The sequence below is a fragment of the Phascolarctos cinereus genome, unplaced genomic scaffold (assembly GCF_003287225.1).
Source record: "Phascolarctos cinereus isolate Bilbo 61053 unplaced genomic scaffold, phaCin_HiC Scaffold_726;HRSCAF=1367, whole genome shotgun sequence".
Taxonomy (NCBI): domain Eukaryota; kingdom Metazoa; phylum Chordata; class Mammalia; order Diprotodontia; family Phascolarctidae; genus Phascolarctos; species Phascolarctos cinereus.
The window spans coordinates 366,900,929-366,928,553 of record NW_027556098.1 but is presented as its reverse complement, the minus strand read 5'-3'; the positions used below and the strand labels follow the sequence as shown (position 1 = coordinate 366,928,553).

Here is a 27,625-nt window from a genome sequence, read left to right as displayed (position 1 = left end):
TACCAAACAATATCAAACTTTAATTTTCAAAGATTGCAAAAGGAGTTTTGCTTTAACACTGACATGGTCATCTACCAACTTGAGGGCTTGTGGAACCCTTCAAATTTGTAGACAGATGGCCTGAAGAGGTCTATACCACATTTTCAATGGGACCTTCAAAGCAATGGGTCCTGTCTCCATAAGCCACATGAAGTCAGTCTTGCTCCAGGCTTGCCCTCACTTAAAAGTGAGCCCACTGACCAGCATCAGTGTATTTGATATTTTCAGTCATTGATATGTGTACATAGGCTTTGCTAAAAGGTCTGTTGCCTGACCAGTGATCTTGTCCGCTCTCATACCTTCTACAAACTGCTTCTTGATCAGACAAATTAATCCTGTCCTCAGTTTGCAAAGCGGCCACAACTCTTGACTGCCTCTTCGGGTTCTTGCCGACCCCAAGCTTTTCCTCAAGATGGTCCTGTATTCAAGTACACACACTGAGCTGATGTATCTGCCAGTTTTTCCTCAACTATCCACATCTGGGTCCCACTGTTCAGTTAATCCCATTGTTTAAAAGTCTTCTTCACAGGGTAGTTAAAGTGTTTCTTATACTCCAAATGCTTGTATTTTAACAAGAATAAACATGCTTCTACGTAAGTCACATAGCACAGATGTTAGAGTATTGGACCTGGAGTCAGGATCAAATCCTGGTTGATACTTAGTAGCTATAACACATTGGGCAAATCAGTCTCTGAACCTCAGTTTCCTCATCTGTGAAATGGGGATAAGAATATCTATAGCACCTAACAAGATTGTTGTGAGGCTCAAATGAGATTGTGCATGTATAAGACAGCTAGAATTGTTGCAAGTCACCTTACCTCAGCTCAATACATCAGGTTCTATGTCTTTTAGCTGTTAAATTTCTCAACCTAATTTTTTTAAAAAACAGTATTACATAAAATATAACTCCACATTATAAAGAGGGACACCCAAGGTAATAACAATGCCACACAGCAGAGCCATAACTAGTGGTAATTGAACTTGGAACAAATGCAGTCGTGGGAAGAAATAGTGTGGTCCAGAGGACAGTCAAATTAAAAGTTTAGTCATAGCAGGAGGAGGCAGCCCATCCCCTGGAGAGTGTGACCATTGCTTCCACCAGGACAGAAGAAGGGAGGAGTCTGGGAAAGAGGTGGGTCCTGGGGTGGAGACCAAGGGCAGTTGTGCCATAAACCACCAGAGGACCATGAAGTGAGCCATGAGGATGGTGGGAAGAAGAGATTACCGCCCACCACAGATAGGAAGTGTTTCCCCATAGGGAGAAAGAGCACTCCTCAAGGGAACAAACATGCCCTCTCAAATATCAGCACCATGGGGCAAAACCCCATGTCCCCAGTATTCATCAATACCAGACAAACAGGAAAGGTGCCACAGTTCATTTATTTCTCTTTTTGTCTCCTAAAAGAGGTAGACTGGGATGAAAGAGGAATTGATAGGTTAAGCAAATGCTCACCATTTCTTCACAAAGTTGATCTCATTGACCTCTTGTGCTAAACTATGGAAATTGTGGCCTATAAGGAAAGGTGCCCTTGGTTAGGTTAAGAAAAGAACAGGTATTTAATCCTAGATGGAGAGCTTTTCCTTTCTGGTTGAAGTCCTGATTCAAGGTGTGGTAGAAGTAACCCTGATTATAAAACGGTTTGTGTCTAAGTCTATAGCCATAGTATACATGATATCTCCACCTAAACCTCTCAATGGCTAGTCCATTTGGTTTCCATCTGACATTTTGCCATGGCCATAGGTGGTTCCCAAAGGTCTTCTACCTTTGCCACAGAAACATAGTAATAACATTTTTACAAATCACCTTGTGTGTGTTACCTCATTTGATCATTATAACAACCCTTGTGAGGTAGGCACTTTTCTTATCTCCGTTTCATGGATAAAGAAACTGAGGCTGATAGGGTAAGTTACTTTCCCAGGGTCACATAGCTACCAAGAGTCTGAGGCAGGATTCAAACTCAGGTCTTCCTGACTCCACATCCAGTACTCCCTCTATTATACCATCAAGCTGCCTATCATTAAAATGCCCAGGAGGAGGTCAGCCTCTCTTTATCTAATTAGTTTCTAGTCCTTTTCTTCTAAAGAGTCGGAAGTTGAGGGAAACCGATAACATGGAGAATTTTAGTCCTGAGGAGGAAGTATTGGTGGAGACAATTTTATACAGGATCCTGCCTTAAAATACTCAAATGCCTCAACATTGCATGGAGGGGACACTGGGCTCTTGAAGGCCAAGCTGAAAAGCCTTTGCATATAGTCCTGTTGATGGACTGTATCTGTCATCCAAAGACCAGCCTAGCTGAGTCTGGAAAGACTTGCCACCAGGCTGACCACAGGGTGCTTGATGTCTTTCACTCAGAACAACTCAAAGCCCATCTATTAAGTTATTAAGTTATAAAGGAGCTGTGACCTGCCATGGTGAGAGAGGGTTCCACAGAGACCAGCATGGATCTTTGAGGTACTGATGTATATACAGAGTACACAGGGGAAGGATACAGAACACCCAAAGTTAACAAGCAGGATCCAGATACTGACAAACTTGGATGTTGGGGACTGGACTGGGGTGGGGGTAGAGGCGCAGTAATGAGATACACATTAAAAGGATGGGGCCTTGAGCCCGTGAAGGGCTGGGGTGACATCAGAGGGCCAGGATGAGATAATGTCCTGGAGTGCGTAAAGATTTGGTGCCTGGCCTGCCTTCGTGGGTATGCTCCCATTACCAATGCCTGAAGTCATTTTGTCTCCTTTTGAAGCCTCCCGAGATAGGTTAGAGTAAATGAATTCCTCAGAGCTCTGTGATTCTGAACAAATGATTAAAGGAGCGACATTTTTCCCTTCGTCGTGTAGGCAAGGCTCAAAGAAAGGGCGAAGCGGGCCAGAGAAAGCATGGATGAACGTATAGATGTGAGATTTGTTGGTCGCGTTGTAAAAGGAGACAAAGCCAGCTTCATAGTCCAGGAAAATCCCCACGCGGCGGGGGCTCTCTTTGAGGCGGAAGAAAGTCTGCGGAGAGGTGAGAGCTTCATACTCATTCATCCGACTCTGACGCAATAGCCAGTGTCCATTAGAAGGTGATGCTGTGATCTTCCCCTTCCTGCTCACTGACTCACTGCACACCCCCAGGATCCACTTGGTTTTCTCTCCTACGCACACCTCCCAGTAATGGCAGCCAGACGTAATGCTTGGAGACCCCAGGACACTGACAACAAAGTCGAATCTCTTAGGGTTGTCAGGAACATCCTGTCGTTTGTCCCCAAGCCTCACACTTCTCAGATCCTCGGAGAGGAGGAGTTTGGGGTGAGCTGTATCTGGATCCAAAGTCACCTCCACTGCAGAGAGAGCAAAATGAGGATTCAGACTGGGACAAGGTTAGGGCTCAGGAGACCTTTGGGAAGTCTGGCAAAATATCTCCAGGCCCCTCTCTCGTGGAACTGGTCCCAGCAAAGGAATAGTACTTTTGACTCTGCCAAAACTATTGCTAATTAATAAATAAATGAATGAATGAATGAATGAATGTATAAATAAATAAATAAATAGTTAGATAAATAAATAAGTAAGTAAGTAAGTAAATAAATAAATAAATAAATAAATAAATAAATAGATGGATGAATGAATAAATAAATAAAGACTATTGCTAAGACACTGGAAAGGGAAGAAATCTTCTGAATCATCTGTTCGTAAGGCTGCCCTACTCTTCAAGGAAACACTACCTTTGTCTCTAGCTGAAGAAATGGGGCAGACTAGGGAGGGGGTTTAGAGGCGGGAGGAAAATCGGCACCAGAACATTTATACAGATCAGTGTCACTTACCCGGGTGCAGTCTGGCTCTTCTCCAGCCTGCGAGGGGATACAAGCAAGACAGTGGTTAGCTTTTCAGGGAAGGACTATAGAATGCCAGGAAAGTCCCAGAGGAGATGAGGGAGAGACATCAGAAACGGTATCTCACCTGCATCTGCTGCGGTTCTTTTCAATTCTGTAACAGATCAAACAGGAAGATGAGGAAATAATACCTGGAAACGTAGCCCCCATAGGGGACAAGTTGGAACTGACAGTATTAAGGAAAAACAGAACTTACTGAGCTCAGCCCGATGTTTCTCTAAAACATAAAAAGTTTGAGAAATCAGTTTAGGTACTACTGCTCCAGAGAATCCAGCTCAGCTAAATTGCATTCCCATTCCAAATTCTCCTAAGTAATACACTGCCAGGTAACTAGCATACTTTGCCATAAGGTGGGATCCACTCTCAGACCTTGTCTAAGGGAGTTAATTGCCAAAAGCTCAATAGGACCTTCTTATGCAGTGACTGCACCAAAGAGGGGGTTTTGTTGTGTAAACCCAGCTTAGTTAATGATTACTAAGTTTCACATTTATGAGGGTAAAAAAAAGTGGGTTTTTCTAGATCTGGTGTTTTAACCTATAGTACATGGACCCTCCAGATAGATTTTAGGAGATCTGTGAATTTGTATGGAAAAACTACACTTTTATTTCAGTATAATTGGTTTCCTTTGTAATCTGACGCATTTTGGTTTTTTGCATTTAAAAATATGATTCTGAGAAGATGGTTGTAGCCTTCTCCAGACTAGGATAGAGAAAAGTTTGAGAATCCCTAGGACTCTGGAGAACCTCTGAGGTCTTTCTAGATCTGACAATCTAGGGGTCTACAACAGTTGTAGAGGAAAAAAGGAACTTTGAAACCCAGGAAATCTTCATTCCCATAAACAGAATCCCCCCCCCTTCTACCCTTGAGGAGCTGAAACTTAGACCTGTGAACTTTCTGAGAAGCCTTGTCAGAAGAAAATAAAGTGTGCCGCCTCTCGGGGGAGGGGCAAAACTTACTGAGTCCTTTATAAAGTCTCCCTAGAGGGGAAAAACAAACAAGCAAAGATTGGTGAGTAACATCACTTTTTCTCTTATATAAATGTCAGGACTCCCAGACACAGGAATCCCATCCCAGAATGGACTGTTACATCACTAGCCTCATTCCCCCCAAAGAATCCTGGGATGTTTCGTCCTAACTTCTTCATACTGAAAAGACTGGGGGAATTTCTTGTTAATACTTTATCAAGTAGCATCTCCCAAAGATCAGAATTTTGGAATTCTGTTATTCTATAGTTATTTCACTGATTTTATGACCTTTTCTATGAGGCCTTCCTAATTTCTTCTAATCTTTACTTTTTTCCTGTTCTATTTCATTTTAGTTGGCCTTTATGAGTATATGTGTGCATGTGTATTGGTTTGTGTGTGTGTGTCTACATTTACACAAAAATGTGAATATGTCTACAGCTGAGTATGTCAGCATCATGATAGAGAAATGTGGCTGGGATGGTAGTCTAGTAAGCTAAATGAAGAACCAGTTAAATAACCAGTAGTGATTATTTAACCCTGAGTAGTGATTAATGAATTGCTATCCATTGGTAAGCAGTCTCTGGCGGAGTGTCACATGGCTCTGTGCTTGGCCCTGTTCTGTTTGACATTTTTAGCAATGCTTTAAATAAAAGCATAGATGGCAAGATTATCACATTTCTGATTAATGAATCTGGAGAGAATGAATAACTAATGCACCATTAGAGAATAAAGATTCTAAAACATCCCAAGAGGCTGAATCTAATAATACTTAACAGAGATAAATAAAAAGTCCTATACTGGGGCTCCCCCCAAAAAATTAATTATACAAGTACAGGATGATTTTTTTTTTAAAGATTTGAAAAGGTTTTTGTTTACTGCAAGCTAATATGAATAAACCAGTTGGAACTGAAAGTTACCTCAGGTCTCCTATTTCATCCCCCTCATTTTTTACTAATAAGGAAACTTGGGCCCAGAGAAGTCAAATGACTTGCCTGTGGTCACATAGGCAATGAGTAGAGGGGAGGGGAGGAGAGGGAAGGAAAGGAGAGGAGAGGAATCTTCCTGACCCAAAGCTCAGCACTCTATTAGATGATGCTAAACAAATTAGTATTTTGCAATCAGGAAGAACACTTTTTTTAGAAACTGATGGGGAAACCAACATAGGTGGGAAGTTGGTAACCAAAAACCAAGTTCTGATCATGGTCATCCCTCTATCCTCTGGTCCTAATTCCATAATCTTCTCATAATTTCTTTAGCACTAAACATTTCATTCAATTAGTATTCATGGAGCATCTATGGTCATTGCAACAAAATACATCCTTGATTATAGGGAAAGAAAAGTTACTCATCCCTCCCTTGTCCCATTTCTCTCAAATGATTACCTTTCTCTTTGCCATGGTCTGAGAGAAGATTTTCTAGAAAGAAAGGAAAAGGAAATGAGATCTGGTCCTGTCACTTTGATGTTTATATCTCTATGTAAACTACAGGGTTAATCTTGTTTTATGGAATAACTATATATTTTGATCAAATTAATTCTAAAGTGGATTTGATGTAAAGCAAACCCTATTTTCTCTATTTCTACTATATCCTATGTTAGTTTGAATATAGGCCACACTTTCTCTCCTCCCTCTCCCCATTGGCATGTGTAAAATCTGAGTATCTAAATGGTTATCACATGGAACAGTTAGACTTGCTGTACTTGGCAGAAGCCAAAACCAAAAGCAATGTAAAGAAAAATTTACTAAGAGTGAGAGCTGTTGAAATGGAATAGTCTGCTTTGGGAATTGGAAAGTGCGATCTTATCTGGGGTCTTCAAACAAAGGCCAGATCACTATTTGTTGGGGGTCTTGCTGAGGGAAATCTGTCCAGGTATGGATTGAAGTATATCATCCTTGAAATTCCTTCCAACTCTGAGATTCCATAGTACTGTGATTCCACATGTGGCCTACTTCACATTTTTGTGCCATAGGGTATGAAAAATATAGGAAGTCTTCACTCACGGGAAAGTATAACTTATTTTCATTTGAGTCAATTCATTTTTATTTCCTTTCAAAGAGATTTCATTTCAGGAGTATGACTTTTATTCAGGCCAATACGGTCATTAGAGTTGTATTCCCACAGGGGGAAACAATTCCTTAAAAGACTGAGTTGAAAACTTCCTGTTCTATTCCTAGATTGTTGTATCTAGAAGGAAGAGTAGGAATCATCAAGTACAGCCTTAGCATTTTACGCATGGGGAAACTGAGGTCCAATAAAATAGCTCTCCCAAAGACACACAGTGAGTTAGTAGCCCATCCAGCCCATTTAGAACCCAGAGCCCTTGGTTCCCTGTCCCATGGTCTTTCTACTTCACCACACTACCCTTTTTGTGATGTGGAGGTTAAGAGGATGGCCAGTCCTATGTTTTGGTGGTTACCATTATACATCAGCAATCCCATACCTGCTGGAAACCAATTCTCCTTTTGCATTTCATTTCTTACTGGCATTTCTTTCCGTATTTCATTTATTCACCTAGCTAGCATGGTCACACTTTTCCAACTTCAGGATCTCTTCTTGCTTATTAACACTATGCCCTGCTTCTTCATCAGAGCAGAGAATTTATTCATTCATTCATTCATTCATTCATTCATTCATTCATTTACTTATTTATTTTGCCTAAGGATTCCTCGATTCTACTCTCACATCACTCAAGAGGATTACAGAATCAGAGGATTTGGAGCTGAAGGAGGCCTTGGAGATCAGCTACTCCAACTCCCTCACTTTACAGAAAAGGAAACTGAGGCCCAAGGACATCAAATGACTTGAACAAAACCACAAAAGTTCTAAATAGAGTCAGAATTTGAACCTAGGTCTTCTGATTCCAAACCCAATATTCTTTTTCTTCTGGTCCCTTCCAACTCTAAATTCCTATGATTCTAGGAAGTAGATGTCATCAGTTAATAACCTAGTGAATTTGAGATGTCAAGGTATACAAAATGAATTTAATTCCTGCTTTATCTACCCTCTAAATTCAAAATTCCAATAACTAGTTCACTTAGAATGAAAGATACCTTCAGGTTTCCAAAACTAAAAATAATGGCACATAATCTGACAAAGGATATTACTTTCACAAAACCTCATTAAAGGAATATTTTCTTTTCTATTTTCTTCATAGAACTATTATAAGCAATTTTCTTTTGCTTTATATGAACTTTAAAAATTATATAAATGAGTACTATTATTATTATATTGTTATAACATATATGTAATATATGCTATAATATAGCATGTAATATATAATGTATAGTATATATTATAGTATAGTATTATTATATACTATATTATTATCTCTTCCTTTTTGATGTGGTTTAGATAGAAATGGTTCCAGAACAAATTAATCTCCCACTATAATTCTTTTTTTTACTTAATATTCTATGTACTATTACATATGTAGATATAAAGTGACTACTTTCTGTAATTAGATAAAAATATTAAGGTGTAAGCTAATCTCCTGTAGGCTCACTGAAAGCATCCTCTTTCCAACTCCTATAGCTGAGTGGACAATAGGTACCTTATCCTGTTCCCATATGGTTTTGATTTCCTCTGCCAGTTTTCCACATTTCAAAAGTATTTTGTTCCATATAGCTTGAAATTTATGAATATTAGATACAGTGAAATCTATTTAAAATTATGTTCTTTGGTTTTTATAGATCAGCATTACATCCAGGTGATTGTGCAAAATATTTTGGTCTGTAACAATGGTGTAGTTCCGATACAATTTATTGGTTGAATTATCCAGGATATTTTAAGTCCTGTCATTGTAGCATGGATGTTTGTTATTTCTCATTTTATGAAAAAAAAACCACATTTCTAATGTGTAATTCTAGTAAACAGATCATGTCGTGCCAGATATTTTGTAGTTACTAAAATTTTATAGCCTGAAATGCTGTCTTGCACAGTTTCTACTGTTTTCTACAAAAGCTACATTGATCACTATGTCTAGGCTCCTTAAAAATTTCTGGTGGCAATAAACTGACCCAGAATCACAGTCATAAACCTCCCCATTTCTACAAACAAATTCACATGACTCAGATATTTGTTTGACACTTCTTTGTCAACATCTTATAGCCTGAGTTCATGAGGATGTCAACCATGACCTTTCTATTCCACTCTTGGATCATAGCTGTTTGATTAGCATCATCTAGAGGTAAACCGCTTTGGGCTGTATACAATAAATCTGAAGACATGCACCTGTGTGGTGAAGTAATATCTTTTTGTTCCAAAAGCATTTCACCTGTTTATCATGTGCTCTAAGAAAGTCTATCAATCCTCTTCCTCCTTTTTTGTCAAAGAATTGTTAACCTTTCTATAGATGCCTTATGGTGATGGGAACTATGTTTCACTAATATTTTGCAGAGTTTTGTTATGATAATTTTCCAAATATGTTGTTATCATTTTATTATACAAGAGTCCTACTCAATCTCCCTGATCTGGGTATCAAGACCATATTTGTATCATAGAAAGAGATTGGGATAGTGCCTTCTTTTCCTATTATTGCAAATAGTTTGTGTAATATTGGAAGTAATGTTATTTGAAAATTTCATAGAATTCACTTACAAATCTACATAGTCCTGGATTTTTAAAAAAATCAATTTGGGAGTTCGTGTATGTATTGTCCAATTTATTTATCTGATATTGAGTTATTTAGTCTATTTCATCTTTTGTTAAGCTTCATATTTTTGTAAGTATTCATCCATTTAATTATCAATTTTGTTAGCAAAATAGTTTATGATAAATTCTTTTAGTTCTGCTTAGATTTTGTGAATTCTCCTTTTTCACCTTTGATATGAACACTTTGATTTTCCTCTCCTGAAAATAATACTATTTGTTTACCTACTTTATTAATTTTTTTTAAAAAAAAACAGTTCTGAGGTTTGTTTATTGGTTCAATAGTTTTTGGCTTTTGATTTTATTAATCACTTATTAATTTTTGGAATTTCTACTTTGTTGCTTAGTTGGAGTTTTCTCATTTGTTGTTGTTAAAGGGTTTTTAGTTGCACTAATAATTAACTGATTGGTTTTTTCTCTTTTAATTGATGAAAGCATTTAGAGATATAAACCTTCCCCTCAGAATTGCTTTAGCTTCATCCCCAAATTTTGTTATATTATCTCATTATTGCAAGTTTTTAAATGAGATTTTTTATTCTTTCCATATTTTACTCTTTGACCAACAGTAATTTAAAGTATGTTTAGTTTCTAATTACTTTTTAACTCTTTCAAGGGCCCTTCAATAAAAATATTTTTTATCGCATTGTAATCAGTAGTTGTTATGTTTATAATTTCTCCTTTTCTACATTTTTATGAGGTCTTTATTCCCCAATACATGGTCAGTTTTTGTAAAGGTGATATATAAAGCTGAGAAGTATGTAAATTTTTTTCTATTCTCATTTGGTACTCACCATGGACTGATCATTTCTAATTTCTCCAAAGTTCTAATGAGCACTTAGTTTCTTTCTTGATTATCTTTTGGTTAGATTTGTCTAGGTGCCTTACTATTACAATTTTACTATCAATTTCTCTCTCCAATTTGATTAACTTTTTCTTTAAGTATTTAGGTGCTAAGCCATTTGGTGCATATTTTTAAATACTGTTATTGATTCATTATCTAGGGTACATTTAAGGATAACTTAATTTCTCTGCTTATCTCTTTTTTATCCTGTTTATACTTATCGTAGTCTTACCTGAAATCTTAATTGTTATTATTGATTTTTTTTTAGTCAGCTGAAACATAATAGATTTTGCTCTGGTCCCTTATTTTCACTCCTTATGTTTCAAGTGTGTTTCTTGTAAGTAACATATTATTGGATTATGTTTTCTAATCCATTCAGCTATTCTCTCCCATTTTATGACTGAATTTATCAAAAGTCCTATGCCAGCACCTCATCATATCACAGAGGTGACCCTGGGCTCCCAAAGGCTATAGCAGAGCAGTGCAAGCACTGGCAGGTCCTACCAAGGACCTGAAGTTCTGAGTATGTTCTTAGTGATGCACTATAAATCTCTTCCATGAGAACCAGTGTGACCTAAGTTCAGTGAGGCTCATTATCAGGTTGGCTGGAGGGTGATTTTTGTTTGTTTGTTTTTGGTTTTAGTTTTTGCTGTAGCAGCTCTTGAAGACCATCTATCAGATCATGCGATTTGGATCAGAGAATGGAACACCTGCCCAGACGATAACTACAGTTCTTTGAAGTATCAGCATAAATATTATCATCATCATTTCTTGAAATAAGAGCAGTTCCAGAAATTCGGTTACAAGAATTCATAGTTATAAAAAACAGAATGTAAGAACAAAGAGAGATTTGAGCACGTGTGTGCAGAAAGTCAGAGAACACTCCTAAAAAACAGAAACAAGTGAGATTAATTTGCTATGGTTCTGTCTATTACCAGAAGATCTGCTTCTTATTCAAATTAATTAAGAATTACATTCACCCAGAATCACTAATTACAAGAGTGAAACACAGAGGAATAAGAAATTCAGGAAGGTTTAGAGTTTGGCTTTATTAGAAGCCAGACAAGGGTAGTGAAAGAATGTACCCAACAACTAGCCATCTTGTTTTTATCACTCATAATTAGGAGAAGTAGCAGTGACTGGTCACCAGTTACTGCTCCTGACCCATGATACTTACCTATCTCTACCACTTGTTGGTAAAGAAGCTTCTCTAGAGGAAAGAAAGAAGAGACAAATGAGATTGATACTTTATATGACATTTCTTTGTCTAATTGAAAGGACTAGACTCCTAAATCAGTTAGGAGATTGAAAAATGAGGGGAGGAAGAGAATAATATTCTTAATAAATGCACAGAATAAGCTTCTACAATTAATCTCAAGGATTATTTCAGTTTCATATTCCCATTACAATAGCCCGAGGGCATGACTCCAGACCTCATGTCAATTTCCACCTTAGCCTTCCATTTCCCCCTCAAAGTCCCCATCCCTTTGACTATGAGTGTTCCTTTTTAGATTTGCTTCCTTTCTGCTGGTCTTTCCAGGAAGACTCTCACTCCACAACCCACCAATTAGCTCTCCCACCCACATATTTTATCACATTACCTCTAGATCTGCGTTGCTTCCATATGATATAAATACCCAATGCAATGAAGAGTCCCAAGATAGGCAGAATCACAGCCAGACCCACTGTTGAGGGGATGACATGCAAGGGGGGGAAAGCTGAAACAGAAACCCCCAGTGTCATGAGGAGAGAAAAGGGAAATAATAATAAATCACAATAGTGATAATTCTAATGGTTACTCATAAGAACATCAGGCTTTAAGGTTTACAAAGCACTAGCAAGCTGTTTAGACACTATCTGTCCGTGGACGTGACAGAAACTCTGGTTTTCTCTTGTTCTGTCTCAATTCCTTCTGGAGAATGAGCTCTGCCTAACTGCTAAAAGGGTCTGTTTATTCTCAGGGACCAAAATGTTGAATGGCCCAACATTTAGTGAAATCTCTTTCACTGAAGCAGAGATTTTTCTTTAATATTTTGAAAATTGGATTTCAATATAATTTGTTTCCTTTGTAATCTTTTATATTTTGTTTTATGCGTTCAGAAACATTATTATGAGGAGTCCCTAGTCTTCACCAGACTACCACAGGGGTCTATGACATATAAAAAGTTTAAAACCCCTACCCTAAAGTATTTTAGAAACAAGATAGTCTCATCCATCTGAGATGGCTTCGGTAGTCTTACCTTCAGTCAGTAAGATATACTAAATGACTTCTCAAATGCCCTTCTCGTCCTACAATTCTATAGACCCAAAGACCTTCTGAAAAATGGAAGAGAGCTCCTCAGTCAAAGAATCAATATCTTCTCATGAGAACTATACTTTCTTCCTCCCCACAAAATCATCTCCAATGAGCTCTTGCTCTTCCAGTGTGGGTCGCATCCTCTTTTTGGTCTTGAGGACCATAAATTGGATTAAGCAGCATCTGTCTGTGCCATTGGCCAAAGATTTAGGCAAGGAAAGAATGGAAGAGAGGGAAAGGAAAAGAGAAAATTAGAAAACAGGAGAAGGGGAAACAGAAAAAGCAATGAAGATAAAGAAAACTTGCACCTGGCCAGGGTAGTCAAGTACCTTTAACTATTGCTTTCAGTGCTTCTTAATGGCACTCAAATCATGGATCAGGCCCATGTTACCCAGCCCCATGTTAGAGTCCTGGGTTTTCTTTGGAGACACATGCCTCATTAAGAATCCCTTCTGATCCAAGCAAGTTCTCAGGTCCCTACTTGATAAGAATATGTAATGATAATCATCATAGCTGATATTTACAAAGTGCTTCAAGACTTGCAAAGTGCTTTACAAAAACTATCTCATTTGACCAAAGGTTTACCTGCTATGAATAGAGTTGTTCCCTTCTCTTTACCAAGAGCAGCATTCCAAATAGAGCAGGTCATGTTCCCTGGAGATCGGTCTCTCACAGTAATAGAAGCCACCATTTGGAATAGCCCCTCCTTATCCAGGTATTGGATCTCTGATGGAAGTATCTCCCCATGAGTATCTCTCCATTGAATCTGAGGCTTTGGGAACCATCCCAGGGATCTGCACACCAGCTGAATCTGTCCAGGTTCATAGCTTTTCATATGAATATAAGGATCCAAGCCCAGCGCTGGCAAAGAAAGATCTACTTGAACCAGCAATGCATCTCCCTCCATTTTCTTCCTTACCCAAAACACTGCCTTTCTGCCCCTGCTACCACCATCACCATATATACATTCCTTTGACAGCCAGCAGGAATTGTGACACTCCTTTTTATAGTCTTCCATGTAGTCTAAGGCAGCATCTGGGCTCACAGACCTTGTCCATGCTGTATAACATACCAGTTCAACCTTTGTTTCCACTAGGAATTCTGAACTTTTAAGATTGTCCAATTAAGGGGATGATGCAAGATGACCTACAGATGGTTGCATTCCTAGCTTAGCCAGAGTCCTGAGAGGCAGGGATCTGGGGCCAAGCTGTGTGGCAAAATGGTATTTTTACAAGATTCCGCTGCACTTATTATAGTGCTGATCACTACCCAAAAGGACTTCTATAAAAGGCCAGTGATCATAAGAGAGGTGAAGCAGTATATTGGATAGTCCAGGACTTGGGATTAGGAAGACCTGGATTCAAATCCCATTTCTTACACTAGGTGACCATTAATAATCATAGAATCATAGATTTAGAGCTGGAAGGAAGCTCAGAGGCCAATCTAGTCCAACCCCCCCTCATTTTACCAATGAGAAATCTGAAGATCAGAATGGTGACTTGCCCAAGGTCACACAGCTAGTACCTGGGCTGAGATTTGAATCCAGGTCTTCCCAAGTCCAATGTGCATCTACTACAATCTAATTCTCTACTTCAGCCATTACTCTGGGAAAGTCATTTAAACTCTGAGTCTCCAGCAAGTCTTTAAGATGTAACAGTAATAGCAAAATATGCTCTCCTCTTACCCCCACCCCAACTCACACCCAGAAACAGTTGCTACTTCCACTGAAGTGAGTATTTGGTGGGGTTTCAATAAACCTTTACCATAAACAAGACAGGTAATCACTGGAAAATATTTTTGAAGATAAAAGGAAATTCACAATAATGACAGGTCCTAATATGTATCATCCTGCACTCCCGCATACCCCATTCTAACCTGCAACCTCCAGTTTCACAGAAGCGTTTTTGCTCAGAGAGCCAGCCTGGATCTGACAATAGTATTGACCTTGGTCTTCGAGTCGGACGTTATAAATCTCCAGAATAAAATTGTCTTCCTGGATGTCTTTCACCAAGGCCGTTCTCCCTCTGTATTGTGGCATCTGCTCTCCATATAAATCTTGCCCATTTCGATGTGCATGAACAACCTGGGAAGCCTGAGACTTTTGGGTCCGTAGCCATTTCACCTCTACAGACTGAGGGACCATCCAGATGGATACAGGACAGCGCAGCTCAGCTTTTGTCCCCAGCATGACCAAGTTCCTTTTGTCAATCTTTCCTGTGCCATGACCCGGAGAAACAGTGTACGTGAGTATGAAAGACACAAATTAGCAAAGGCACAAGAATGATACAGACTGGGGATGGGATAAAGAAGGAGGTAAACTGGGGAAGGGAATGGAGAAAGACTGCCCAGGAAAAGGAAAGGGAAAGATGGTTCCTTAATCTTTAGATCACTAGATGCCCTGGGCAGTAGAAGACAGGCAGAAACACTTACCTGATCCCTCTGTGGGCAGCTGGAGGGAGAGAAGGGCAATGAGGCAGCTAGAGAGAGGGAAACTGGTGCAACTTGCCATTTCCACCAGAGCTAAGAAAGGGACAAACAAGAGAACATGTTGGATCAGAGAGACAAATGAAAAGAAGAGGTGACATAAGGAAGAGCCTAGAAGAATGGAAACTAAAACTATATACTGACCACAAAAATAAAAGGTAACAATACTGGCCCTCCTTCAAGTATGAGTGTTCTGAGCCAGTCTTTGAAAATACACACACTTATGCTGAGTGAAAAAAAAAACAGAATCAAACAATATACAAGTCGGCTACTACTACATAAGAAAAAATAAAAATAGTAGCAGTGAAGGCAAGAAAAATACATTTTAATAAGAGTGTTCAGAAGGGGAAATGAAGTAACAAGGATATTTTTTGCTACTTTTAAAGGAAATGACCTCATGATAAAAAATACCAACAAAACAGTCTCACAAGAATCTCGTTTCAGCAATTGCTAGAGAGGACATAGAAAGACCGAAAGTTCGTTGGATCATATGTGGTAGTTATAATCAAGATAACTCAGTTGTGTAGCACAGTCCTTCACTCTGTCAAATATGTCACAGGAACAGATTAGCTCTCCCATGCTTCTATGACCTGTAGAATAACTTGAATATTTTATGGTATAAGCAATTGATATCAATTTATTTGACAATCCATGTATAGCTCAAAAGGTAGTGAGATAGTACATATTCTGAGCCCCACTGAACTTTAGTGCAAGGGACCTATATAACATTAAATATCACTTTTAAGTACATGAGCAAGCAACTTTGCTCTATTTACCTATTCACTTTGTCTCAGTTAGCAACTAGGCAGTTGTAGTTCTCTATACTATAAACTTAAGGTTCAATTCCTTTGTAAAAATACTCCTAGTCCTATCCTTCCACTAAAACCCATCAGGGCCCAAGGTCCAAATCATAAAATCTTAAGTGTTGGAAGGGATCTTTTGTCAAAAAAAAAAAAGGAAAGGAAATAGAAAAGAAAAAGAAAGAAATGAGGTCAGTTTGGCATGACCTATCCTCTATGATATTATTCTGACTTTATGTAATAACTGCTTCAATTTCTAAAATTTCACTAAGCACCCCTTTAACATTATGTTTTAGAATCTTACCAGGAGATGACACTAAGCTCACTAGCATACGGTTTGCAGATTCCATTATCTTGCCCCCCTTTTTTCAAACAGAACAACATTTGCACAAGTAATAATAATAGCTACTATTTACATAGCACTTACTATGTGGCAGGGAATATACCAAATGCTTTACAATCATTAATCTCATTTGAGTCTCACAACCCTGTGAGGTAGATGCTGTTATTACACAGAAATCAAATGACATGCTCAAATGACAGCTAGTAAGTGTCCGAGGCCAGATTTGAACTCAGGTCTTTCTGACTCCACGCACAGTGCCACCTCAGTGCCCAGGTAATCAAGAAGTGATTTCACTAAGATTAGAAGGAAAGTAGAAAATTGGGAAAGAATTTTTACAACCAGTCTCTCTGATAAGGGCCTCATTTCTAAAATGTATAGAGAATTAAGTCAGATTTATAAGAATATAAGCCATTCCCCAATTGATAAATGGTCAAAGGATTTGAACAGACAGTTCTCAGATGAAGAAATTAAAATCATCTATAGTCATATGAAATAATGCTCTAAATCATTATTGATTAGAGAAATGCAAATCAAAACAACTCTGAGGTACCACATCACACCTACCAGATTGGCCAATGTGACAAAACAGGAAAATGATAAATGTTGGAGAAGATGTGGGAAAATTGGAACACTAATGCATTGTTGGTAGAGTTGTGAATGATCCAACCATTTTGGAGAGTAATTTGGAACTATGCCCAAAGGGCTATAAAAATGTACATACTCTTTGACCCAGCAATAGCACTTCTAGGACTATATTCCAAAGAGATCATACAAATGGGAAAAGGACCCACATGCACAAAAATATTCATAGCAGCTCTTTTTGTGGTGGCAAAGAATTGGAAATTGAGAGGATGACCATCAATTGGGGAATGGCTGAGCAAGTCATGGTATATGAATGTAATGGAATACTATTGTGCTATAAGGAATGATGAACAGGCTGACTTCAGAAAAACCTGGAAAGACTTGTATGGTCTGATGCTGAGTGAAGTGAGCAGAACCAAGATAATGTTGTACACAATAACAGCCACGTTGTGAGATGACTAATATTGATAAATTTAACCCTTCCCAGAAATATAAGGATCTAAGACATCTCCAGAGGCCCATGATGGAAAATGCTATTCACATCCAAAGAAAGAACTATGGAAGTTGAATTGGTATTTTTTTCTCCTCTGTTAAGTTTTGTTTCCTCTTTCTGATGGTTCCTCCTATTGGTTTTAATTTTTATTTACAACATCACTAATGTGAAAATATGTTTAGTAGGAATGTAAATGTATAGCCTATAGCAGATTGTGCACCATCTTGGGGAGGGCAGTGGGGAGGAAGGGGGAGAAAAATTTTAAACTCAAAAGCTTTGGAAGTGATTTTTGATAAATCAAAATAAATTAATAAATTTTTTTTAAAAAAGAAGTGATTTCAATTGCCTAAACCTTTAGTTTTCTGAGTCAGCCAAGTCTTAAACCTGATCCCAGTATCTTTAAAGGAAAAACTAGTCCAATTTGTATGGGACAGTGGCTAGGACATTGCTTCCCACATCCTTATAGCTTTGAGGTCCTTTACAACTCTGAGTCTATGATCTATGAATCTGAAGCTTGGTCTCCTCATTGCAAAATAGGGATAACAATATCTATTGCACATGTATCAGGATTGTTGAAAGAATCAAATGAGAGAAGAATGTGGAGCTCTGCAAACTCTAGTAAGCTGTGCATAAATGCATCATCCTCATCATCATCTGCAGTGCAATTTGGAAACCAAATAAGCTGATGAAATGTTACAGGAAAAGTGTGGTGTTCAGCACAAAGGCAGTGACAGTGGGGCTGTATTTGGCCCTCATAGATGACCATTTTCAGTTCTGCCTGATACATTATAGAAAAAACCTTGACAAACTGTTGAGCACCCAGGGCAACTGGGATAGGGAAAGGCTTCAAAGTCATACAATGTAAAGATCATTGAAAGAATTTATGTGGGATGACTCTCTGGGAGATTGTTGAGGGAGGAAACAAGGGAAATTTAGGCAATGTAAAAACAAAATATATCAATAAAATGCATCTAAATAATTCAAAAGAAAAAGAACTGAGGATGTTTAGCCTTGTAAAAAGAAGACTCAGATGGGCTATGATAGATATCTTCCAGTGTCTGAAGGGCTTGTTGTCTGTGGAAGAGGAATTGGACTGTTCTACTTGACTCCTGAGGCTAGAACTATAGTGGTATGTGAATTACCTCGAACAAGCAATAATTTTTATATATGTAGCTTCATTTCATGACAGCAATGTTTATGTGTGTTTGCTTCTACTAATATTAGGCTGACTCAGAAAATCTGACCAACTCGATAAAATTGGATTGAGCTGATTCTCCACCTTTACTTAATTCTCTATCTGTTGAGTAAAGTATTTCATGCCATATACAGGTGTTTCATTGTGCTCTCTTTTGTTGTGTTTTTTTATTCTGTGGTTTTTAATAATGGATATTACTCCAAGGAAAACTTGTATTTCTTAAAAATCACACTTCAATGACTATTAGAAATATTGCAGTGGCTCTTGGTGTTAAGAAAGTCAATCAAGTTAAGGTTCACATAATGAAACAAGATCAGTTATACCAAAGCACAAAGTGGTTGAAAATAAAAACACAATGCCAAGAACTGACCAATCATGTTTGCGAAAAAACCAAATAATCCTCAGAAAACAACTTTCTGAGGGACTTGGCAGCTGGAGGTGTTATTATTGATTACAGTGCAGCATAGACTTCTTAAAGTTGGAAGAGCACTAAGAAGACTAATTTTTTTTAAAAAAGCAGCTAACCCTTGTTCTGATGAAAAAACACTAGTCCTAGGCAAGACAACACAAAACCTGGAGTACTGAAGATTGAAAAAGGGTAATTTTTACTGCTAAAAACTCACTTTTTCATTCAAAGCTATACCAAAACCGTTGCTATAAGTCTACGTGAGCCTATGAGATCTGAGTATCTTTATCAGACTGTAAAATATCCAGCAAAAAAAAAATGTTTGGGGGAATTTTTTTTTTAAATTTTTTATTCCCAGTGGGCCTACAAGTCTTGTTCCCAATATTGAGGGAATGATGAACTCTAATAAATATATTGCTGTACTATAGCAGAATTATTTCACCGCTACAGAAATTCCCAAATAAAGATGAAACATTGCAACATGATCTTACACCATGCCATACATCATGAAAGGTTAAAAAATATATCCAAGACATGGAGTTAAATATGTCTCAATAGCCAGAAAATTAATTTGATTTAAATCCCAATGAACACCAATGGGCTATAATCAAGACTAGAAAAATAAACTGTTTGTCAAAAGTACACTTAATAACCAATGTGGCAAAAGTGTGGTTTCATGATGAATTAAAGAATATATGTCAAAATCTTAACTCAATGCAAAATCATGTAAAATAAGTGACTCCAGCAAAAGGGAAACATAGTACATAGTAAGAGGTTTTTTTTAGTGTAAAAAGCTATGAAGTTTATTGTATAAATCAACATATTTAATTTTACTTTGGCTCAATTACCTCATACATCTCTGTAGGGAACAATGGATAGGAGTTGTAGAGGGGAAGATTTTTGTTCCATGTAATTAGAAACTTCTCCGAAATTAGAGTGATTCAAAAGCATAATGGAAGGCCTCAGGAGGTATTGAACTAGCTCTTACTAGACATCTTTAAGCAGAGGCTTAATGACTGCTTACCAATTATGCTATGGAAGGGATTTCCAAAAGGTATAGGTTGAATTAGATTACTTTTTATCTATGAGATTACAACCTGTTCTAATCAGAACCTAAGAAGTATTAATTAAGTAGCATCATTAAAGAACAGACAATATAGAATAGTCCATGAAAAATGACCTTAAATTTCACAAGGGACACCACATCATTTAACATAGTTACCAACTCTTTATTAACAAATAACTTACTTTATAAAAACTAGATTTATAAATAATACCTGGGGTAGGCATATGCAACCTATTTAGTTGTGGGCATCCCCCAAAGGAGCCTGACTATGCTTATTAGTGCTCACAATTGTCACTGACAGGTTCAAGATATTCAGGGGAAAAGCAGATGAGGAAAGTGAAAGGGGATATCAGAAAAGGGGAGGAAGGAAAAGATAGGAAAGAATGCATACAGTGGAGAGTGAATGCCCGTCAGCAATAAATGTCTATCTCATTCCCCTCCACGGCTATTCTAAACTTCTTTTCTGCTCCAGTCCTCTTCCACTACACCATCCTCTCAGGAAATGCTCTCAATTCCTATTTTTCTAAGAAAATATTTAATGAGTCCTCTTTCTCTACCATTCTATGCCTTCAAACCCATAGACATCTTCACCCATCCTCTCCTTCGTTACTCTTATTTCTTTTTTTTTCTCTTTTTTAACATTTTTATTTAAAATTTGTGTTCCAAATTCTATCTCTCCCTCCCTCTCTGTCTTCACCCCTCCCTGAGACAGTAAGCGATCAGATGTAGGTTATATGTGTGCAATTACGTAGAACATTTCCATATTGGTCATTTTGTACAAGAAGACTTATACAAGAAAAATGAAAGAAAGTGAAAAATAGCTTACTTCAGTCTGTATTCAATCAATATCAGTTCTTTATATGGAGCAGATAGTATGCTTCATCATTAGTTCTTTGGGATTGTCTTAGATTATTGTATTGCTAAGAATAGCTAAGTCATTCACAGTTATTCATTGAATAATATTGCTGTTACTGTGTACAATGTTCTCCTGGTTCTGTTCACTTTACTATGTATCAGTTCATGCAAGTCTTTCCAGGCTTTTCTGAAATCATCCTGCTTGTCATTTCTTATAGCACAATAATATTCCATTATGATCATATACCTCAGCTTGTTTAGCCATTCCCCAGTTGATGGACATCCCTTTGATTTCCAATTCTTAGCCACCACAAAAAAAGAGCTGCTATAAATATTTTTGTACAAATAGATCCTTTACCCTTTTTTTTTTTGGTTGTCTTTGGGATACAGACCTAGCAGTAGTATTGCTGGATCAAAAGGTATAGCCCTTTGGGCATATTTACATCTATTTCTGAAGAAAAGATGGCCCTTCTTTCAAAACCAGCCCCTCTAATTGTACCCTCAATTCCAGCCTCTCCCATCTTTTCTAGGAGCTTGCACCACCAATCATCCCTTCACTCTTTCCTCTGTGTCTCTATTAGTTTGTCTGTCCGGCTCTCCCTCTTCTGTTTCCCCTCTTATCTTCAATCTCTCCCTGTCTCCAGAATCTATTAGGTCTACCCTATATTTTAAAGAAATTTGTTAAATTTTATGTTATTTTCAGTTCCAAATTCTCTCCCCCCCCCCTTCACTTCCCTTTGGAGAAGGGCATAGTGTTCAGAGAGGGGAGATAGTCTCTGGGGGCCAGTGTATGTGGTATATGGCTAGCAGTGGAATCCCTGGGTCAAAATATGGACATTTTGGTCACTTTATTTGCATAATTCCAATTATTACCTCCAGGATCAAATATCCAATCTTTTGTTTGGCTTTTAAAGCCCTTTGTAATGTGGCCTCTCCATACCTTTCCAGTCTTCTTCTCACAGCTCTCTCCTCTGTACATGCCATATGATTCAATGACACTGGCCTCCTTGCGGTTCCGAGACACTCTTTCCTCTGAACATTTTCACTAGTTGTTCCTTATGCATAGAAGTCTCCCATCCTCGTCTCTGCTTCTTGGTTTCCCTGGCTGCCTTTAAGTCTTAGCTTCTTGTTACGGTTGTTAATAGCTTGTAATTCTTCCAGGAATGGTTTCCACTGACAACTTGTCAGATGGGGAATGGCTTTACCAAAGAGCTTCTAATTCTTATATCGTTTTCTCATTCTTTATCCTCCCTGACCTGTTTGCATCTTTTGTTATTCTCGGCCACCCCATCATCTTGGATATTCTCATCTCATGTCTTCCATGGCATTGTGCTTTCCAGATTCTTTTCTTACCTATTAAACCACTCCTTCTCTATCTCTGTTGCTGGATAGTCATGCATCTTCTGCCCCCTTGGAGTGGGTGTCCCCCAGGGCTATCCTGAGCCCACTTCTCTCTCCACATGTATTCGCTTAGAGATTGAATCAGCTGCCATGAGTTCAGGTATCATCCCTATGGAGATGACTCCTAAATCTATATATCCAAAGAGACCTAAATTCACTGCTGAACTTCAGTCACCATCACCCACTGACTGCAGGATACCTTCTCCTGAATGTCCTCACACTCATCACATTCAAACCAGAACTCATTGTCTTCTCCTATAAACCTCCAGAGATTCCAGTTTCTTTAAGGGCACTACCACTCTCTCAGTCTGACAGAACCTGTGAATACAGGTTCACAATCTTGGAATCATCGTTGACTCTTCCCCTTTCCTCACCCTCAATATTTAATTGATTCTATATAATATCTCTGGAATCTCTCCCCTTCTCTCCATAGAGCTACCACTCCAGTTCAAGCCCTCATCACCTGAACTATTACACTAGCTTCCTAATTGATATCTCTGCTTCTAGTCTCTCCTCTCTCTAATCAATCCCTCACACAGTTGTCAAAATAATCTGTAAGTCTGACCATTCCACACCTCCCCTCCCCCACAAAATCCTTCAGAGGTTCTCTATTGTTTGTAGGATAAAATAAAATTCCTTAGTCTGACATGTAAGGCCCTCTACAGTCTAGCTTCCACTTACCATTCAAGCATTATTTCACACCACTCCCCTTCACAAACCCTAAGTCCCAGACAAATTGGACCAAAGCTGTTCTTCTGAGTAAATCAGCATTCACATGAGCTGTTCCCCAGACCCAGAATGCACTCCTTTCTCACCTCAGCCTCTCAGAATACTTGTTTTCCTTCTGAGCTGATATCAGGGCATGTCTCTTCTGTTCAGCTCTCCCCACCCCACCCAGCTGTCAGTGCTCTCTTCCCCCTCAATTCTCCTTGTACTATGCTTATTTTTGTGCATGCTGTATATGTGCCCTCCTTGTAGATTGTAAGCTCCTTGAGGGCAAGAACAGTTTTATTTTTGTGTTTATATCACCAACAGAGTGCCTTTCACAGAGAAGGCACTTAGAAAAATTTTGTTGAATTTAATTGAAGTAGATGATGGGTTTCCAGTTGGAAGAGGGATTATTTTGCTCAACATGAGAAGACAGAATTACGAAATTGGACAGCAGTTACAAAGAGACATATATCACCTCAATTGAAGCAAAAATATCCTAAGAATCAGAGCTGTCAAAAAATGGAATGGATTGTCTCAGGGATATTGAGTTCTCCATCACCCAGATCTTTAAGAAAAAGCTACCTGAGCCCTTGTCATGATGCCCTCAGGTGATTGCTGCTCACATATTCAGGAATGGACTACATGACCCTCATCACCCCTTCTAACTCTAAGATTCTGATTCTAATATGGCAAATATGCCATATTATTATGAATGTTTTTTCACTAATACACATATCAGATCAGAATTTTCATTTCTATAAAAGTAGTGCCTAATTAAATTAAAGAAACTGAAAAGCCTATTTCTCTCCCCCTCACTCTTTGTCTCCTACCTCCAAATCCTTCAATCTATCAGCCACTGTCTTTCTTTTAGTTCTGGGATTGCCAAAAAGTCCCTGGGTAGTTAGATCCAAGATTCCCAGTTAATCTCTCAGGTAACTTAGTTTTGAAAAATTCTAAACCAGATTAAAAATTGCAGTAGACTATTCCTTTCAGGTAGTGAAGGATTAGAGGCAGGAGTGGGTAGGAGAAGGAGCATAGAGTGGGGATGGATGTATTCATGAGTGAAGGAGATATAAAACAAGATACTAATAAAAAATGTATTTAAATTCCCATTATAACTTTTTAAATTGAACCTCAGTACCAACAGTCACCCTGCCAGGCAAATCCAGACCATGAGAACTGCATTAAGAGCCTTTGAGCATTTCATATTAGTCTATACTCTCAGCTGTTCCCTTTTGCGCTACATGGGTACAACTACCACACACTCCACATTTCCCAGGACCAACTTAATTTTAAGAAAAGAATGCTTGCTTTTAATGAGACTTGGTAAAAGGAATATCCTCTGTCAGGCCATGTCAGATGACCATCGAATGCAAAAGGTAGAGGTATCTCCTCTCCCCCTTGAAACTAGAATGAAGAGTGATGATTTCTTTTTCAAGACCAAGGATTCTGGGAATTAATTATCCCAGACTGGAACCAAGTTGGAGAATAAAGAAAAAAGACATCTCAGAACCAATGGGAAAGGGAAAAGTGGGGCACTCACCTTACTTTGAATCCAGATTTTTCCACAGTAGTGTAGCAGGGATCCCTAAGCCGAGAATTTTTTTCTTAGCCCATCCAGAGGTCAAAAGTAAAGCTCTAGCATCAGGGAAACAGAAGGTGCATCTAGGAAATGTGTAGTTTTTATTCCAGAGTATAAGACCCTAAGCTGGGAGCTCAGGAGATTCTCCAGCTCTAACTGTCCCCATAAAATAAACAGACTACACCCTGTCTGTCTGTCGCTGATAAAGCAATAGGGCAAAGTAAAGAAGAAACTCCTGATATAACAGAGGAACCACAGAGGAACTCTAAGGGAGGGAATTTCACCTCTTAATTCAAATACTCCCACATTTTCAAATGTTAATCACACATTCATTAACCATTATATCATGCCCCTTCTGCAACATCTACAACAGTCCCTAATTACTTTTCAAGACAATTTAAAACTAACGATTGGCTTCCACAGCATCCACCAAAGGCCAAGTTTATTAATGAAATGACCTTCATCTCCAGTTACACCTTGGTTCATGCACTCTGCAAGCAAACCTGCTTACTGTTTACATACTTGAGAAACACCTTCCCAGTCTCCCAAACCAGCTAGTCATTCTACCTGTGATGGTCTTTCCTTTGTGCTCTGCCAAATATATCCTTCCCTTTCCTCTCTCCACATTTATTAAAGTCCTGCTGCTTGCTTCAGCTCCATCCTAAGCCTTCTGGGAGTACAGATGCATATAAGACGTTATTCCTGCCCTTGAAAAATTAGCAGTGGAATTGGAAAGACTAGCCATACAAACAAAGGACAAGCTACTCCATCTACCAACTCTGGGAATTTTCACTAGATGTCCTCTATGTTTTAGAATGCTTTCCCTTCTCATCTCTGCCTTCTGGCATTCCTGGCTTCCTTCAAGTCCCAGCTAAAATCCCACCTTCTACAAGAAGCCTTTCCCAGTCCTTCTTAATGTCAGTGCATTCCCTCAGAGATTATCTTCAACTTATCCTGCCCATATCTTTTTTTTTATTTTTTTATTTTTTAGGCAATTGGGATTAAGTGACTTGGTCAGGGTCACACAGCTAATAAGTGTCACATGTTTGGTCTGAGGCCGGATTTGAACTCTGGTCCTCCTGACTTCAGGGCCGGTGCTCTATCCACTGCGCCACCCAGCTGCCCCTTACCCTGTCTATATCTTATTCTTACATACCTGTTTGCACGTTGTCTCCCCCATTAGACTATGAGCTCCTCAAGAGTAAGGGCTGGTTTTTTGCATTTGTTTGTATCCCTAGCACTCAGCACAAAGCCTGGCTTAGTAGATGCTTAATAAATGCCTGTTGACTTGACACACAATAAACGGACAGTTACAATCAACATCTGAAGAATGCAAAAACTATGCTGAAGGTACTGCTCAGATCTACCTTACATTTCATCAGCATAGGCTTGGCAGAGCCATTTCAGGCAAAATTTTCATGGAGTATTACACATTGATAGGGTCATAAGATTTAGAAATGAAAAGACACTTAGAGATCATCAAATCCAAACCTATCAGTTTACAAATGACAAGTTAAACACTTGCCTAAAGTCACAGAAGTAGAAGGTAAACAACAGTGGTCAAAGTCATCTGACTCCATATCCCATGCTCTGTCCATTATATTATGCTGCTTCTCCTTCTGGTCTTCCGTCATTCAATCAGTTAGCGTTTATTAAGCACCTGCAATGTGCCGGGCCATGTTACAAACACTGGGGATACAAAGAAAGGTAAAAGACAGTCCCTGCCCTCCAGGAGCTCACAGTCTAAAGCTTTGGAACTTCAAGAGAATATAAACTCTTTGAATGAAGTTCAGTAGAATATAAACTGAAAAGGTTTCAAGTACAGCTCAATTCTGTGCTTGTTTTATTAAGAACAGGCTAGCTAACTTGAGCTAGGTTCATTTCCCAAGTGTTGCCTAATCAGAGGATTGCTCCTTTATTATTTTTTTTCATCATGGCATCCGATAAAACTATTTTCTGAGGTGTGTAGTATGTGCTGAGGTGTATAACATACGCTGAGGTATAATAATTGTGGCCTGCATTGTTGAAGTGGCCACATCCATAAAAATCACATCTTTTTTATTATTATTATTGGTGTAAACTAATGGTTTGTGCACATCATTTTTTTTTCCATTTGCTCCCTTGTTGGCCCTCTTCAGAAAATGAGAATGATCTTGATATCTTTGGTAAGAAGAAAGAAGACAGATAGGGAAATTTTTTGAGCCTGTCCAAATTGGGGTGAAGTCTCATTATCAAAGCCAGGGGTAGACTGATTTTCAGTGAAGGTCCAGTAAAGTAGAAGGTCTATGTTGGGGGGCAGCAGGACATGAGTGGACTGGGCCAAATTTGGATTTGTGGGGACAGTAGGGAGCAATTTCTTTAATAGAGGAGGGACCTTTTCAAGGAAGCTGAGCCTGACAGTGTGCAAAAGTTACATCAGTGTTACAGAAGTAACATCACAAGAGATATGATTCCTTTCTTGGAGGAGGGAGGAGGGGAAAGTAGGGAAGAGTTCGGGGGAAAAAGCAGTTTTAGATTGGGGCGAGGTATGTGGAATAGTAGCAAGAAGGAAATTGCAGTTTTGAAGATCTGGGATAAGGTTGTTTGGTGACCAGGATAGTGAGAAACCTGAAAATTACAGGAGGATTGACAGAAGGAACAGGACACAGTTGGCATTTAGCCTGGAGAAATTAAGATATGTTAGCTGTCTTCGTGAGGGGAACGGCTTCGTTGGGGAAGACAGATGACCTGTTCTCCTGGTCCATTAAGACGACAAGGTCCTCAAGGAGAAGGACCTTGTATTCCCAGACTATAGCACGTGAGAGGTGTTTTCATTGAACTGCTTGGGCCCAGAAAGCAGAGAAGGAAGTAATGGTTAAAAGTTTCAGAAAGGTAGACGAGCTCCATTTAAGGCATAATTTCATAACGATGAAGTGTTTTCCAAAAGTGGAACGACGGGGCTTCATAGATAGGATCGTAGATCTAGAACTGGACGGGACCATTCAACCCCCAGCCCCATTTCACAGATAAGGAAACTGAGGCTAAGGGTAAGTGACATGGCCGGG

The 27,625-nt window shown here is 38.7% G+C and overlaps 1 protein-coding gene across 3 annotated transcripts; it reads right to left on the bottom strand.

The window, feature by feature from the left end:
* Window positions 1–24,754, bottom strand: ERMAP (erythroblast membrane associated protein (Scianna blood group)). Of its 3 annotated transcripts, XM_020983413.2 has the most exons (12): window positions 24,543–24,754; window positions 15,094–15,183; window positions 14,539–14,877; window positions 13,249–13,524; window positions 11,969–12,085; window positions 11,545–11,577; window positions 6,262–6,294; window positions 4,871–4,891; window positions 4,111–4,131; window positions 3,982–4,008; window positions 3,846–3,872; window positions 1–3,365 (listed from the first exon to the last, which is right to left on the bottom strand). In XM_020983413.2, exons 2-12 carry the CDS (start codon window positions 15,170–15,172, stop codon window positions 2,632–2,634), a joined length of 1,707 nt encoding a protein of 568 aa, XP_020839072.1. In that variant the 5' UTR covers window positions 15,173–15,183; window positions 24,543–24,754; the 3' UTR covers window positions 1–2,631. The 3 variants fall into 3 exon arrangements, with proteins under 3 accessions (XP_020839072.1, XP_020839073.1, XP_020839074.1); XM_020983414.2 differs by lacking the exon at window positions 4,871–4,891; XM_020983415.2 differs by lacking the exon at window positions 13,249–13,524 and having other exon boundaries at window positions 24,543–24,753.
* Window positions 24,755–27,625: the final 2,871 nt, after the last annotated feature.